This window comes from Geotrypetes seraphini, chromosome 2 (assembly GCF_902459505.1).
Source record: "Geotrypetes seraphini chromosome 2, aGeoSer1.1, whole genome shotgun sequence".
NCBI classification, from domain to species: Eukaryota; Metazoa; Chordata; class Amphibia; order Gymnophiona; family Dermophiidae; genus Geotrypetes; species Geotrypetes seraphini.
Window position 1 is genome coordinate 386,532,855 of NC_047085.1, and position 17,417 is coordinate 386,550,271.

At 43.9% G+C, this 17,417-nt stretch overlaps 1 protein-coding gene across 5 annotated transcripts in view; it reads right to left on the bottom strand.

The window, feature by feature from the left end:
* Positions 1 to 5,707: 5,707 nt before the first annotated feature.
* The window catches only part of WIPF3 (WAS/WASL interacting protein family member 3), a 125,473-nt gene continuing 113,763 nt past the window's right edge, over positions 5,708 to 17,417 (bottom strand). For all 5 annotated transcript variants that reach the window (XM_033930747.1, XM_033930742.1, XM_033930744.1 and 2 more), the window contains 2 exons: positions 10,869 to 10,970; positions 5,708 to 6,002 (listed from right to left, as the gene is read on the bottom strand). In XM_033930747.1, the coding sequence (XP_033786638.1) occupies positions 5,962 to 6,002; positions 10,869 to 10,970 (143 nt within the window). In that variant the 3' untranslated portion in view covers positions 5,708 to 5,961. The remainder of the gene's footprint in view (positions 6,003 to 10,868; positions 10,971 to 17,417) is intronic.

Sequence of the window (17,417 nt, forward strand, 5' to 3'; positions counted from 1 at the left end):
TCTCTTCTTTAAGCTGAATCACCCTAGCTACTTTAGCCTTTCCTCTTAGGGCAGTTGTCCAGTCCTCTTTATCATTTTTGTCATTCAGTCTACCTCATCCATCATCATAGTGAATGTCTTGACAATGACACTAAGGTGTGTCTATAGAAGAGGGTTAAAAACTACAGCACTATGGCAGCTGCAGTAAAAGCAAATAACCCCAGGCTCACTGTGCATCAGAAAGGAATGGACTACAATCAAGACCAGTATTCCAGTCGCTATGGGGATCCAGGAAGCGACCACGGACTGCGTGCAGAAGGAGGAAGACCCAGGACGGTGGACAGAGGTCTCTGTGCAGACCGAGACCATCCCCCAGCGCTACACTACAGTCTCTACACAGACAGAGGAGGCTGCGCAGCTGGATGGAGATCTCATGCAGGAACTAAGGAGCCTCAGGGAGGAGGTGATACGCCTGAGAAGCATCCGAGAGGACGAGGTCTACATCGACGGAGTCGTCCAGGAGCTGTCCCAAATCACCGAGCAGGCCCATGACAAGTCCATCCTCGAGACACCCAAATCATCAGCTTTGAAACCAACAATTGGGATACAGGAAATGGTTAGCGGCACTGACTCCAATTTGCAGACCGGATATGCAATCTAGGGAGGTCTGCTGTCTGCCTGGAGCCAGGATACGAGATGTCACCGCCAGTCTGGATAGACTACTCACGCCCCGAGACCACTTTCCTATGCTTCTTGTCCACATAGGAATCAACGACACTGCCAGGAACACACTGGAGACCATCACCAGAGACTTTGGAGCACTGGGTGAGAGGCTGAAGCGGACAGGAGCGCAGGTGGTTTTCTCATCGATCCTCCCAGTTAGAGGCAAGGGAAGAGCCAGAGATGAACGAGTGGCTACAGGGATGGTGCCGGGATATGAACTTCGGATTCCTAAACCATGGGGAAGCGCTACAAGGACTTCAGGGACCAGACGGACTCCATCTGACCAGTAGGGGTAAGAACGTCTTCGGACACCGACTAGCCCGCCTGCTTCACAGGGCTTTAAACTAGGTAAGTCGGGGGAGGGTACCCATTCACATATTAGTGCAGAAAGGAATTATCCTGATGAGGTGAGTCAAAACTCCGCTTCCATGTCCAAGGTAAGTACCCACATTGCAAACAGTTCTTTGGGAGTCACACCGACTCGGGTAGGATACGCCTCACAGGGACTTAGCAAACACAAGATATGGAGGGCCATGTATGTCAATGCACACAGTTTAGGTAACAAAATTCTAGAATTGGAGGCTGAAATAAGGAATGCCGACCTAGATGTGGTGGCAATATCTGAAACTTGGTTCACGGACTCACATGGGTGGGATATGGCTATACCGGGCTACAATCTACTTCGTCAGGACAGAGAGGGCAGGTTAGGAGGGGGGGTAGCTCTATACATTAAAGAGGACATCAAAACCACCAGGATCACAGATGTCAAGTACACCGGGGAGTCCCTCTGGGTAAACCTGTCAAGAGGCAGAGAAAAATGCCTGTATCTAGGTGTGGTATACAGACCCCCAAGACAACTGGAAGACATGGACGCAGAATTAATTGAAGACATAGAGAATATCACTCTACGAGGAGAAGCTGTACTGCTAGGGGACTTCAATATGCCTGATGCAGACTGGAACTCATTTTCAGCGTCAACCAGCGGTAGCAGGAGGCTCTTAACCTCCATAAAGGGAGCACGTCTCAAACAAATGGTAACGGAGCCCACTAGGGCCCAGGCGATCCTCGACCTGGTACTCACCAACGGGGAAAGCGTCTCAGAGGTCTCAGTAGGAGATACGCTAGCCTCCAGCGACCACAACATAGTATGGTTCAACCTTAGGAAAGGCTTCCCTAGATCAAACACGAAAACAAAGGTACTCAATTTCCGGGGCACAGACTTCGCACGCATGGGAGATTTCGTCCATCAGACGCTGCAGGACCAAGCGGAGACCGATGATGTAGAAGCTAACACTGAAATCAACCATACATGAAGCAACTAGCTGCTTCATAAAATCAGTAAATAAACGACAAAAACAATAAACCCCAATGGTTCACCGCGGAGATCTCGCACCTCATTAAGGAGAAGAAAAAAGCGTTTCTCTCCTACAAGCGCACGGAGAAAAGAGAGGCAAAAGTAGAATATAGGACCAGGTCTACAGCGGTCAAAATGGCAGTTAGGGAGGCAAAACTTCGAGTGGAAGAAATTCTGGCAAAAAACATTAAAAAGGGGGACAAATCCTTCTTCAGGTATATTAGTGACAGAAAAAGGAACACAGGCGGGATAGTACGCCTTAGAAGACTGGACGGAAGTTACGTGGAAGCAGATTCCGATAAAGCCGAACTACTGAATGAATACTTCTGCTCAGTCTTTACCTGTGAGGCACTGGGACACGGTCCGCAGTTGAAGGCACAGAAGAACACAAAGCACAGAAGACCCGTTTCAGAATTTTGAGTTCACACCAGGTGAAGTTTACAGTGAACTGGCAAGACTCAAGGTGAACAAAGCCATGGGACCAGACAATTTGCACCCAAGAGTGCTCAGAGAATTGAGCGATGTCCTGGTGAAACCGTTGGCTGAGCTATTCAATCTCTCCCTAAGTAAGGGGAAAGTTCCCCTGGACTGGAAATTAGCTAGTGTCATTCCTCTGCATAAAAAGAGTTGCAGGGCAGAGGCTGCGAATTATAGACCGGTAAGTCTCACATCAATAGTGTGCAAACTCATGGAAACACTAATTAAAAGCAAATTGGACACGATCTTGAATGAAGGGAATCTTCGGGATCCCAGTCAGCATGGATTCACCAAGGGTAGGTCCTGCCAATCCAATCTCATCAGCTTCTTTGACTGGGTAACAAGAAAGTTGGACTTGGGAGAGTCTTTGGATGTCGTGTACCTGGACTTCAGTAAAGCTTTTGACAGTGTCCCACACCGCAGGCTGCTAAGCAAGATGGAATCGATGGGGTTAGGAGAGACACTAACTGCATGGGTCAATGATTGGCTGAGTGGCAGACTTCAGAGGGTGGTGGTTAATGGTACCCTCTCTAAAACATCGGAGGTGACCAGTGGAGTACCGCAGGGCTCGGTCCTGGGTCCACTCCTTTTCAACATATTCATAGGGGATCTGACTCAAGGGCTTCAAGGTAAAATAACACTATTCGCCGATGACGCCAAACTATGTAATATAGTAAGTGAATGCAGTTTACAGAATTATATGGCGCAGGACCTGCTTACATTGGAAAGTTGGTCCTCAACCTGGCAGCTAGGCTTCAATGCTAAGAAATGCAAGGTCATGCACCTCGGAAGCGGAAATCCATGCAGGACGTACTTCTTGAACGGAGAAACTTTAACTAGGATTTCAGCAGAACGAGATTTAGGAGTAATCATCAGTGCAGACATGAAAACTGCCAATCAAGTGGAGAAGGCTTCATCTAAGGCAAGGCAGATATTGGGTTGTATCAATAGAAGTTTCGTCAGCCGAAAGCCTGAAGTCATGCCGTTGTACAGGGCCATGGTGAGACCTCATCTGGAGTACTGTGTGCAATTCTGGAGGCCCACATTACAGTAAAGATGTGCGCAGAATTGAATCGGTTCAAATGACGGCCACCAGGATGATCTCGGGGCTCAAAGGTCTCTCGTACGAAGAGAGACTGAACAAATTGCAGCTCTACACTCTCGAGGAACATAGGGAGAGGGGAGACATGATCGAAACATTTAAGTACCTCACGGGACGTGTCGAAGTGGAAGATGATATTTTCTTTCTCAAGGGACCCTTGGCCACAAGAGGGCACCCGCTCAAACTCAGGGGCGGAAAATTTCATGGCGACACCAGAAAGTATTTCTTCACAGAGAGAGTGGTTGATCATTGGAACAAGCTTCCAGTGCAGGTGATCGAGGCAGACAGCGTGCCAGACTTTAAGAATAAATGGGATACCCATGTGGGATCCCTACGAGGGTCAAGATAAGGAAATTGGGTCATTAGGGCATAGACAGGGGGTGGGTAAGCAGAGTGGGCAGACTTGATGGGCTGTAGCCCTTTTCTGCTGTCATCTATGTTTCTATGTTTCTATGGACAGACAGGCCGTCCCCTGGTTAAGAATGAGTTACATTTTTAAAGCTGTTCTTAAATTTGAATTTGTATGTAACTCAGAACTTGTAGATTTTAAGATGCTTGCTGCTTACCTCTGCTCCCAGCTGACATCCCTACCAGGGTTCCCTCTAGGTACAGCACACTATTCTTAATGTGGCCCTGCATTATTCTTGAATCTGCTGTAGGAGAAGTGTAGGAGCCTAAGCCACTGGAAAGACTACTCAGTGAAATCAAATGAAGCCATGACTACATTCTTACATACAAGTCATACTTAAGTTGAGCATCTGTAACTCAGGGACTGTCTGTACAGAGCTATCCATATCTGTGAAAGGGAAGGCACCTTGCTGAAGAACATAATTGCCATATTGAGACAAGACTGAAGGTTCATCAAGTCCAGCATCCTGTTTCCAACAGTGGCCAACCCTGTTTCTCCCTATATTTTAAGTACCGACTCTGGTTCAGTGTTCAGCCACCCGTGAAGCATGAAAAAAAAGCACATGCACTGTATGAACAGCATGAAAGTCTTGTGAGTGGAAATATAAATTGTCATTTTTGCTTGTCACAACTCTGAACGAGCCCTGTAAGGGAAAAGACTAACATAGGCTTTCTTGAGCAATGCAAGATCTACTGATTAATAAATTAGATCTTGCTTTGCTCAAGAAAGCCTATTTTAATGTCTTCTCTCCCACAGAGGGTTTTCTCTCAGTACTTATACCGAATAGGAGCCAGGGCGGGTCACAAGACAAGATCCACTGTATGTACCTTTGATGAGAAGCCCGTGAGATGGAATGAGAAAGGTAAGTCAAGGTAACACTTAAGAGTGGAACATGTATGGCCCCAACAGGCTATACCTGTACATTTACAAGTGATTTGGTCAGGAGGGGGGGTGTTAAAAAAAAATTCTAAAATAAGCTACAAGGAATGAAACATTCACATGCCACCAAACTTGAAACAGTCTGACTGCTTTGCTGGTTGGGATTAGAGGAGCATCCCAACTCCTGCAGTATTTCCATTGGCCTAATGCCTCCTCTCTAACAACCAGCTGATGAAGTAATGAGGCCACAAATCTCTGTAGTGTTTCATATAGACAGAGATGGAGAGAGACACAATTGGTGCTTCCATTAATACGAAATATAAATTACACTGACAGCCATTCTCCTGTTATATGTTTTAAGAATATGGACATTGCAATATAAAGTGAGTGAAATGCTGCCACTATTAATCCATTTCCAAATTCTACACAATGATCTACTATACACAATCTGCGCTGAGCAGTTAATAATGTAGCATTGCTCTTACTACTGCTCCCATGAACCAATGTGGGGAGGGGCTGCAGAAGTATCTTTTTATTTAGATGGATCCCCCTACTTTCCTGCTTAAGAATTTTCATGTGGCAGCGGTGAGAGAATACAGATCTGACTTATACATGAACCGAGTAGCACTTTATCCAGGCTGAAACGTTTTTTAATTTGTGGTTTACCTGGCTAAAAAAAAAAAACCCTGCAGCTTAATTATACTTTAACAATAGAAGGATATATTGATGTTTGTAAGCTTAACCTGCAACAATATGATCCTATCTTATAAGGTATGGACTGTTAAACATTCATAGGAGAAGTTTAATTTATGTAGATTCAATAAAATACATTGGAGGTAAGGTTATACAATACTGTTCAAAACCATGGTACATAACATTCCTTTTATATAAATACTGAGATTTAAAACTGGAGAGGATACTTTTGCAATTGATCTAACTTTCACCAGGGTGGGGTCTTTGACAAAACAGCCATACTCTTAACGGGCAGCCATACTGCTATGTAAGTCTTGGAGAAGGGCCACATCGTGGCAAGCTGCCTCATCTCATCTGCGTTCTCGAAAGAAGGTCTCTTCCATTTGCTGCAAGGCACAAGTAGTCAACATTAGGCCCTGCAGTGCCAATAAACAAGGATGCCTGAGGCCAAGGCTAAAGATATAGGATTTGCAATTAAATATTTCTAATTATATGCTGTTAATAAAGCACACAAGCTACAGGAAACTAAAGAAGTTTTGCAACCTTTGGGATTTGTTTAAGAGCTGGGAGAAGGGGATGTGCAGGAAGTTTATTCTGCTTGTAGCTACTAAGGATATGTACTCATTTCATATTGTTTCTATCCGGACACTGGGATAAACTTCAAAATTACAGGTTCCTTTCAACATTTCTTCCAATGTTAGATTTCAGCATTTTCCCTCAACTAAGAACTTCATGGGGAAAGGACGTACCTACCCGAATCAGATATTCTGCTTTTAAGAGTCTGCCATAGGCAGCCCATGGCCTGTGTTTTGTATTTCTGGTAATTGCAGTTCCTGGCTCCTGATTGGCTCTTTGCTCTCATTAGTCCTTGTGTGTGCTTTTCTGCTGAATGCACTTCTTGGAGGTACAATGAAATTAAGTTCTTACCTTGAGCAATCCTACTTCTTATCCTTTAATCAAATCGCAGAGTCCCTCACAGGGGACTTGGTGGCAGAATGAACCAGCCAAAGCTAACATTTTTTTAAAAAGGGTGATAGAACTACTCAAAGTTCTAACAGTGGTCGGCAAAATCATTAGTCAAAAGAGCCAAAGATCAGCAGTACAACAATTAAGATTTCTTCTGAGAGCCAAATTTCGGGTCCTTAGTAGAATAAATACACCTAGCATTGTACTTACAGAACTGCTCTTGTGGAATCACATGACCTATAGAAAGACTGAAATCCGTTCTATGGCAAATGTCATTTAAAAGCTGCCAATCAGTATGATGGGCAGGAAATATTGTCCAATATGAAAGGAGGGGTTCACAATTTTCTCTGCATGTTTGGCGGTGGGACCGATGTTGCCCCTCCTTTTCTCTTTCCGCTCCCTCCCTCGTCCTAAAAGCATACCTGGTTTCCTGAACACTAAGTAGAAATGTATGGGACTAGGAGGGACAGTTGGGTGCTATAGAAAAGTGGTGAAATCTGCACAGTCAAGCCTGCAAGGATTACTAGATGTCTTTCAGCAGCTCCCCTCCCTCCCTCATTTTTTTTTTTTAATCTTCCAGCTGCCCAAGCTGGCTTTCATCAAGTCACATGAGGCTGCCAAAACTTCTCCTCTGATGCAACTTCCTGTTTCCGTTTGCATCAGAGGAGAAGTTTCAGCAGCCACACGCGACTTGAAAGCCGGCTCGGGCAGCTGGAAGCCAAAAAAAAAAAGAAAAGAAAATCGCCATGGTAAGGCAAGGGGGAGGGAGATGCCTGAATGGTGACTGCACGCGTTCCCTCCCTTAACTGCGGGAGACAAGGTCAGTCACCACTCCAAGGCGTGGTGAATGGTCTTGTCCCTTACCTGCTGTAATGACTTTTTTTCTCCCACCGTTTCGCCATTGTGTCATTCTCTAGCAGAGCTGCACTCAAGTGGCTAAAGAGCCGCATGCGGCTTGCGAGCCGCAGTTTGCCGACCACTGTTCTAACCCAAAAGGAGAGAAAAAACTACAAATATCAGGTTTCTTTCTAGAATCAAATGTTGGCTTTTTCCCAATGTTAACAGCTATCAGGCACACGCCAGTCTTGAACCCGTGACCGTTGTGTTGGCAGTTAACTATCTTCTAGGAGATGATATTTTGCCTCTTGAGGTCCTGCTATAGCCAGCCTAAACCTAGCTATGTCTTGTACTTCTATGACAGAAAGAACAGTCAAGGACGATGTACTGAAAGATGGACTTGGTTACCTAAATAAAAAAGCTGATAGACTCAACTTTATCTGAGTTCTAACCTAAAAGAACATTGGTCTAGTTCCCATGGTCGCTCTAGCCCAGTATGTTTCCAATAGTGGCCAATCCAGGTCACAAGCATTTGGCAGAAACCCAAATCGTAGTAACATTCTACATATGTATTACCAAGCAGTAGTTTCCCCATGTCTATCTGAAAAAGGACAGGAAAAATCTAAAAAAAAAAAAAAAAAAAAGGTTTCTTTCCAATGTCTTTAAATTTCAACATTTTTTAAAAACCAGCCTTGACCCCATGATCTTCCAGTTGGAAGACAACCACCTTCCAGGAGGAACTTCTCTGCCTCATAATTAGCCCTTGCCTAGCTATGCCTTGAATTTCTGGTAATATGAGTTCCTGTTTCCTAACTGGTCCAGCAGGAACTGGTGCAGAGCAGGCTTCAGCATTTCTGCCACACCTCTAGGTTTGTTTCCTGTTGCTTCAGTATTACTGTCCAGCTGTGTCATTAAAAAAAAAAGTACAAAAAGTCTGAAAATGACACGGGAAACTGAGCAAACATGTTCCCTGCACATCCTTAGTAGCTACTGTAGGACAGAATCACTTTGATCAGCAAAGTTCTAGTAAACCATACTGCTTATTGGTGCCATACTAAATTTCACTTTGCTAAAAAGAATTCATGAATTAGGTGGCCGTGTCAGAGAGAAAATGGGGCATCTGCCAGTGGTGTAGCCATGGGTGAGCCCAAGCTCACCCAGTAGTAGCACATCTAAGAGGTAGCTGGTAGGGATTCCCAAGTCCTGCCAGCTAAAAACTCCCCAAATCTCTCCTTCCGTGTACCTTTGAAGGGCCAATCTTTGCTGGCAGGGAGCAGCATGACTGATGACTCTGCTCGCACCAACCCCACAGCCGTCCTTCTTCCGCAGCTTCCTGTTTCCATAGAGGCGGAGTGCATCAGAAGGAAGGCTGTGAGGCAGTCATGCTGCTTGCTGTGAGGCAGTCATGCTGTTTGGTGATAATGAAGGTCAGCTCTTCAAAAGGCAGATGGCGGCAGCAGGAGTGAGGAATTGGACCAGATCAGATTGCCTTGCCTGGATGGGAGAAGGAAAGATGTGATCTGCCCACTCAACTGGGTTCCAGGCCCACCAAAATTTGGAGCTTGGCTATGCCCCTGGTATTTGCATAACCTGTATCAATAGTCTGAGTCTCAGAGGAACACATAGGCATAGACAAGACGCAGCGAGACCCAAAAACCTGCAACAAGCACGATGCCAGCTGCAGAAACCCTGAGAGAACACAAAGGTATAGACTTGTATAACTGGTTAAGATGGAGGCATTTGTTAGATCTGCATCAATAGTGTTCTTCAGTCTAACTCAGCAAATCTCCCATATAGACAATGCAACCTTTGTGTTTTAACAAACAATACATGGGGGAATCACTAGCAAATGTAAAGGTTGTGTACTCCTTACCCAAATGGAAAAAATGAGTAACTTGATGTTGCTCTATTTGCAAGAACCCATGAACAAGGAATGTCCCATTCTTTAGCATGCATCAAGGTCATTTTGACACCTTTGATTTTAATGGGTTAATTTTAGGGCTCCTTTTACGAAGGTGCGCTACACGCTAACGCCTCCACAGAGCTGGCGTTAGTATTTTCCGTATAGCGCGGGGTTAGTGCGCGGGGCATTGTAGCGCGCACTAAAAACGGTAGCGCACCTTCGTAAAAGGAGCCCTTAGTGTAAGCAAATTCAATCCTAAACGTATACACTTATAAACTAGTGCGAATGTAATCTGGGCGAGTTAAAAAGTTTCACTGTTTGGTTTGGCTAGGGGGTTGGGAGTGGTACTGGGGTGGGGTGGGGGGGGGTGGCTGAGGTATACGGTGAAATAGAGCTGTGTATTGGTACTCATTTCTTATGTTGACCACCATGTATAGTTGAACCTTTTGTTTATCTTGAAAAAGCAATAAAATATATATTTAAAAAAATATATATTTAAAAAAAAAAAAAAAGTTTCACTGCACATATAAAAGTGCGAAAGAAATCTGAAAATCAGGAAGAAAAACTAAAAATTAAAGGGTTTTTTGGCCACATATGTCCAAATCTTCAACATCTTTAGCCTTTATTTTGGGTTAACATGTCTGGACCTAATTTATAAATACAGGGGGATAGTTTATTTGTGTCTTATTTTTTTTTTTATCTGGGGGGCTGCTGCTCCTGCTTTTTTGAGCTCCCCACTGCATTAGAACAGTGCAAAATGGTACACTTTCTTGCTGGAAAAAGGGATACAGGGGTATAGATAGAGGATTACTGCACAGGTCCTGGACCTGTTGGGCCGCCGCGTGAGCGGACTGCTGGGCAAGATGGACCTCAGGTCTGACCCAGCGGAGGCATTGCTTATGTTCTTATGTTCTTTTCTTGAGATTAAAAATGACAGAAGACAGCTTTGGGGGAGGGAGGGGGGAGTAAATGCCTGGAAAACAGCGATCACATGGCAAACATTTATCTCCCATGTTGACAAAAGAATCTACGCCGCGCATCACGGGACAAAAGGCAAGTTCTGCTCCTTGTGACCCTGGGCAATCACTTAGGCCCTCTTTTACAAAGGTGCGCTAAGTGTTTTAGCGCGGATTTAGCGTGCGCTGAATCAACGTGTGCGCTAACCGCTAACGCGTCCATAGGATAGCATGCACGCGTTAAGAGTTTAGCGCACGATAATATTTAGCGTGCGCTAAAAAGCTTAGCGCACCTTTGTAAAAGAGGGGGTTAATTTCCCCATTGCCCCAGGTGAGTCCACTGGGACAGACGGAAAAATGCTTGAGAACCTGAATAAATTCATGTAAACCATTCTGAGCTCCCTGGGGAGAATGATATAGAAAGTGAATGAATGAATAATTGCACCGTGACTTTAAAATGAATGCTGCATATTGAACCACCTCTGAGCAGTAATTTTTGAATTTTTTAAATTTTGGGGTTTTTTTTTCCCCCCCTTTTAAATCCCAGTATAATTATTAAACCCTAGAAATATCAATATATGACCACCTACCTCTGGCTATCTTGCTTGGATAAATTCTTGGAAATGGTTTGTATTCATCGGGGGGTGGAAACTCATCCACGGAATGGAAAGCAAATTTAGATTCAAACTCATCTGGAGAGTTGAAAGAAACAGAAAGTCAGCTGGTATGACTGCTGCTTGCAGTTGTGTGAAGAAAGCTTCTTTTTAAAAAAACTGAAATAAGGAAAACAGCCATACAGCTAAAATTATTTTATTCATTACGAATCACAGCCATCATATTGGTAGAGTTTCAAAACCACCTTCTATTGATTGAAAATTAAGCAAACGAGATTTTCTGCACTGAAATTATGAAAACCTTACATCATATCATGTTTTACCATGCTCTGCTATCTTTTACCTTACTATGTTTTCCATCGCTTCGTATAAATACCCTTTATCCTTTATAATAAAACCCTAAGCGCGCATGCACACTTACAATGCCGTGATCCCTGCTTGCCGTGATGTGTGCTTCCGTGCTGCACATGCACACTGCCTGCCTTCTGTCACACATGCGCACTGCCTGCCTTCTGCCCCGATCTCCGATGTCGGCTGACTTCCTATGCTGCCGCTGCTGGGACACCTCTTCTCACCCCCGGACCAGCAAACGCAGCAGCCGCGGGGCATTTGCTAGGCCAGCCCACTTTGATAATGTGAGGTGGGCCAGCCTAGCAAAAGCCCCCAGGCTGCCCGGGCTAGCGGATGCTGGACAGATGGAGCAAGGAAAGGAGAAGGGGGCACTTCTGGACAGGGAGAAAGGGAAAAGGCCTGCTGCTGAACAGGGGGGGAGCTAAAAGGAAGGGAGAAGGCCTGCTCCTGGACGGGGGGAGCAGTGAAGAGGTGCTGCTGGACAGGGGGGAGGTAAAAGGAAGGTAGAAAGGCTACTGCTGGACAGAGGGAGCAGGCAAGGGGTGGTGGTGGACAGCCGAGGAAAGAGAGAGAGACAGAAAGAAAGAAAGACAGACAGACAGCGGCCAAGGGGAGAGAGAGAAAGAAAAAGAAAATAAGACAGACACACACATCTATTCTAGCACCCGTTAATGTAATGGGCTTAAAGATTATTTATGTATATAAACTTATAACCCGTTCTGAGCTCTTCTGGGAGGATAGGATATAAAACTAAAAAAATACCGTATTTTTTGCTCCATAAACCGCACTTTTTTTCCCCCAAAAAAAGTGGGTGGAAATAAGGGTGCATCTTATGAAACGAATATACCACCCCCCCCCCTCACCTCCCCGGGCAGTACCTTTAACTTGTGGAGGTTGCTGGACGGCTGCCTGCTGATTGTCGGGGCCCATGGCACACAAGCACGCTAATGCCTGGGCCCGCAAAACTTCCTAATTGTGCCGGTCGCTGGTGCTTTGCTGGACAGCTGCCTGCTGTTTACTGGCACGTCTGAGCCAGCGGCGCACAAGCGCGCTGCTGCGTAGGCACGCACCACCTCTGAATGGCTGCCTCAGTTCTTGCTAGCTCCTCACATATGTGTTGCGGGCCTAGGCAATCAACAGGCAGCCGTCCACCGACCTCTACAATTTAAAGGAACTGCCGGGGGGCTGAGACAGAATTTAAAGGTGCTGGGGTGTATATAAAAGTGATGATTGATTGGTGGGGGCTCGGATGGAATTTAAAGGTAAATTTAAAGGCGTTGGGTATATATTTGGTTTAGAATGGTTTTTTTTTCTTGTTTTCCTTTTCTAAATCTCATTCTAGTAACCACAAGACATAATCAGGAGCTCCATCCAGATCTAAATGCGGCACATGTTCTGGGCAGCACACATACATATACACAGCCTGCATGCCTAGAAACCAACTTTTGAAAACGATTGGGGGTGCTCAACTCAGCCAGAAAAGAAAAAAGGGGAAAAACAAAATACATCTGGTAGTGAGTGACCAGCCTGAATCTAAAATGTCAAGAATAGAGCAGGTAACGTGAACATATCAAAAGTTAGGGTCCTGCCCCTCCCCCCTCCTCCCCCTCCCCCCTTACAGCTTGTCAACATCATACATTTTTTCTCTCTCTCTCCATTCAAGCCATTCATAGCACTTTTCTTCAACTAGTTCCTCTCTTCCCTCAGCCCATGTACACTACACACTATTCCTCCAATAATTCTTCATTTCTCCTCCCCCCCCCTTTTTACTCCTCCTGCATAGGTATAATTTGATGTTTTATTTTTAGTCTATTCTGCTTCTCATCTGCTTTTCCCTAGCCAGCTGCTGTTCGATGCAAGTTTGGCACACCCATCCCTTTATTGATTCCCACTTCTCACTCTCCTCTACAGGTAAGCCTTTCTAATGTTTGTAGATTTAACTTATCTTCAATTTGTGACTCCCTATTGACCGCAGGCTTCGATCATTCCCCCTGCTCTGCTCTCCATGGCTCTAGGCACAGTCCTGTTTCCTAGGACTGGTTCCCCATCCCCTTTTGCAACATTGCACGCACAGATTCCAGGCCAATAGCCTGCAGAGTCCACATCAGATTCTTTGCCACATGCTCACCTTGAGCTCTGGAAGACCAGCAAGATCACAATTACAAACTTCAAAGATTACATGCTAAGGGGGGAAACATGTTCTGGCAGCTTGGGGCCTAGGCGAATGCACTCATACTAGGCCACTGTGTTCTGAACTGCCTGCAGGATATTGCTCCAGTGGTCAAGAAGAAAGCATCCAGTTCACGAAGCCGAGTTGAGACCTGGGAGATGGTTGCAGAGTTTTAACAAAGAGCGAAGAGGGGAGCAAGGATCCAGCAATTAAGCAAACCAGGAAATACAGAGGGCTGGATGCTCTAATCGCTGTTAAAATTCTGTGGTGCTGGTAAATTGTCCAATTTGAAAATGGCGACCGATGTTGAAACAACTTTGCGTGCACATGAGTTTTGCGGAGGTTCACAGTAATCCCATCTGATCAGTTGTTGGAGAAAACAATGGACACATGTAGAGGGATGTGGTTGGCTGTGGTTTAGTAGGATGATAAACAGTATGTGTGAGTGAGGGAGGGGGTTGTGTAGAACTGGGGTGTGCATATGTCGTTACATGTTGGGTATCAGGGTGGGGGGAGATGAATGGGGAAGGGATTTTGGATTTAGCTTGCACCTTTTCAACAGCTGTTCAAGGTAACATCTGTTGCAATAGGTATTTCCCTATCCCCGTAAGTCTTACAATTAAGTGGGGGCATCCATGTATAGCAGCCCCATACAATCCTTTCTTCTCCCTTTTCACTTTCCCCTACCCTGTCTCTCTTTTCCTTCCTGTTTCTCACCCTCCTCCACCCCACCCCTTTTTCCTTTCTTGTCTCTCAATTTATGTTACATGTGTATTGTACAGCCATATCAGTAAAGCTATGCAGCTGTACACGTGAATATCATAAAATATATTTGGACAGATGAATGCACAGCCATAGTCTTGATAACAGGTATGACTGCCAAAATAAGAACTTAAGAACATGACAGTTCCTATACTGGGACAGACTGAAGGTCCATCACGCCCAGTATCCTTGTTTCAACAGTGGCCAATCAAGGTCACAACTCCCTGGCAAGATCCCCTATAGAGAATGACATGGGGACAAATTTTTCCTTGTTCCCACAGAAACTAATTTTCCCATCCCGTCCCCGTGAGTTCTTTTCCTGTCCCTGCCCCATTCCTGCAAGCTCTGTTCTTATCTGCACAAGCTTCAAACACTTTAAAATCAAGTGTTCAAGGCTTATGCGGTTAAGGCTAAGCTTAAACGAATGGGGCAGGGACAGTGACAACTCTTGGAAACAGGACAGGGAAATTGAGTTCCTGTGGGGACGGAAAAAAATTTGTTCCCATGTCATTCTCTAATCCCAAAGGAATAAAACTGATTTTATGCTGCTTATCCTTGAAATATACAGTGGATTTTCCCAAGTCCATCTTAATAATGGCATATGGATTTTTCTTTTAGGAAATTATCCAAACCTTTTTTAGACCCTGATAAGCTAACTGCTTTCACTACATTTCCTGGGAACAAATTCCAGAGTTTAATTACATGTTGAGTGAAGAAATATTTTTCTTCAGTTTGTTATAAATTTACTACTTAGTAGCTTTATTGCATGACCCCTAGTCCTAGTATTTTTTGGAAAGAGTAAACAAGCAATTCACGTCTACCCATTTCACTCCACTCAATATTTTATAGACTTCTATCATATCTTCCCTGATCCGTCTCCTCCAAGCTGAAGAGCCCTAGCCACTTAAGCCTTTCATTATAGAAAAGACACCCCACTCCTTCATCATTTTCATCACTCTTCTCTGTACCTTTTCTAATTCCTCCATATCTTTTTTGAGATGCGGCAACCAGAATTGCACACAGTATTCAAGGTATGGTCGCAGAATGGAGCGATACAAAGGCATATAATAATAATAATAATTTTTTTTATATACTGCCCTACCACATAGTTCTAGGCAGTTCACATACAGTACTAAAAATATACAAACAGTGAATAAAAGTATGAAATCTAAAAACAACTAAAATTATACAATCATTTAATAAAATGCATTCGCGAAAATAGATAGAACTGTAAAATCAATGTGCAAATTTCCAATCCATATTCTGAAACATCAATTTACAAACTTTTTGAATAAATCAGTTTTAAATAGTTTCCTAAAGGACATGTATGAATGGGCCTGAGAAATAATAGCACTTAGCCATGAATCCATTTTACCTGCCTGAAAACCAAGCAATTTATCAAAGAATCTCTTGTAACGACAAGGCTTAATAATCGGGAAAACAAATAAGTATTGCCCTCGAGTTATTCTTTTGGGTTTATATCTTTCAAAACACAGAGACAAGTAATTAGGAGCCATACCAAACAGTACTTTGAAACTGGTGCAACCAAACTTAAACAGTACTCTAGCCTTAAAAGGCAACTAATGCAACTGCTTGTAGGATGAAGTAATATGACCATGTTTTTTCAGCCCCAAAATTAAACGGACTGCCGTATTCTGTATAAGTTTCAGTCTTTTTTGAAGCTTTTTTGGGATCCCACATATATTATATTACAATAATCCAGAATGGATGCCCTATAACATTTTTCTATTTTTGCTTTCCATTCCTTTCCTGATACTTCCTAACATTCTATTTGTTTTCTTAGCCTCCACTGCACACTGAGCACAGGATTTCAACATATCATGAACCATGACACTTAGATCCTTTTCCTTGGCGGTGACTCCTAATGTAGAACCTTGCATCACATGAAGGGGCATTTATGATAGTGTGTCTAAGTCCGAATTTGGACATTTTCCGCAAGATGTCCAAATTTGGATGAAGGAAAAGGTCCATTTTCGAAACAGATGTCCAAATATTTTTTCCCAGAAATCATCTATTTCGACATCTTGTGCAAAAGAACGTTCAGAACGCCAAGACGTCCAACTTTTTACCTCATTTTCGACCACAGAACTGTCCAACTTGAAGCCGTCCTAAACCAGACCAGTTGGATGTTGGAGGGGTCAGCATTTCTATAGACTGGCCACATAGACCAGCATTTCCTAAGTCTAAGTACCTCCCATGCCAGTCAGGTGTTTAGGATATCCCCAAAGCATGGAGATGGATGTGCATACACTGCCTCCAAAACATCTGACTGGTAAGGGAGTTCTCTAGGACAGACCTGACAAACACTAACATAGACATGCCAACAGAACAGTGGGTAGGGTTACCTTATGGCTCCAGAAAAATGAAGATGGATTGAGACAGCTGGATTTTACTTTCATTGAAAGCAATGGCAGTAAAACACATGTTTGAAAAATCTTTGTCTAAAACACAACACAAACAATGTCCCAAAATATAATTTCACTTCCACAAATTGATTCCTTCCATTTGTACTTGTATATTATTAAATACTACAACCAAGTAGACTTTGACATACTAAATTTTAAAGGTAATGGCATTTCTATTGTAAAGATAATGCTACTTTTAGGGGTTTTGCAGTTGCAAAATACAGGCAGTTCAAAGCACATTTAGAGCAAAGCAAAAAAGATCCATTCCCAACCAGAGCCCATTTCTCCTTTTCCTGGAGCCATACGGTAACCCTAGCAGTAGCACACCATAGAGGGCACTGCTGTGAGCTTCACATAAAGATTGCCAGATATATAAATCACCATAACCCCCTCATGATTTAGTGTTATACTAGCCCTAAGTAAGGCGGGACGCATAATTAAATTGGCAGAGCATCCTGAGAACCCTTGAAAAAGCCATGTAATTGGCGAAACAGGGTCCCCATCGGGCTTATCAGCAACTCTGCTATTTTAAGATAAGTAATTTTTGACAGATAACATATGAATATAACAGTGTTGATTGAAAAGTTTATAAAAATAGGAGGTGGAACCACTGAAACCCGGCATTGGACTTAATTTCTTAGCCAGATTGGTTTCTGAGACCCTTCATCCTCCAGTATCCTCCATTTCTTGGATAACTCCCAGTAGTGGGATTTCCTTGTATATTTGAGATTCCCTCCAAACCTCCCCTCATACCTCCCATATCCATCTGTCTTTCACCCCAAATAGCACTTATGACTGCAGGTGGCACCTATCTGG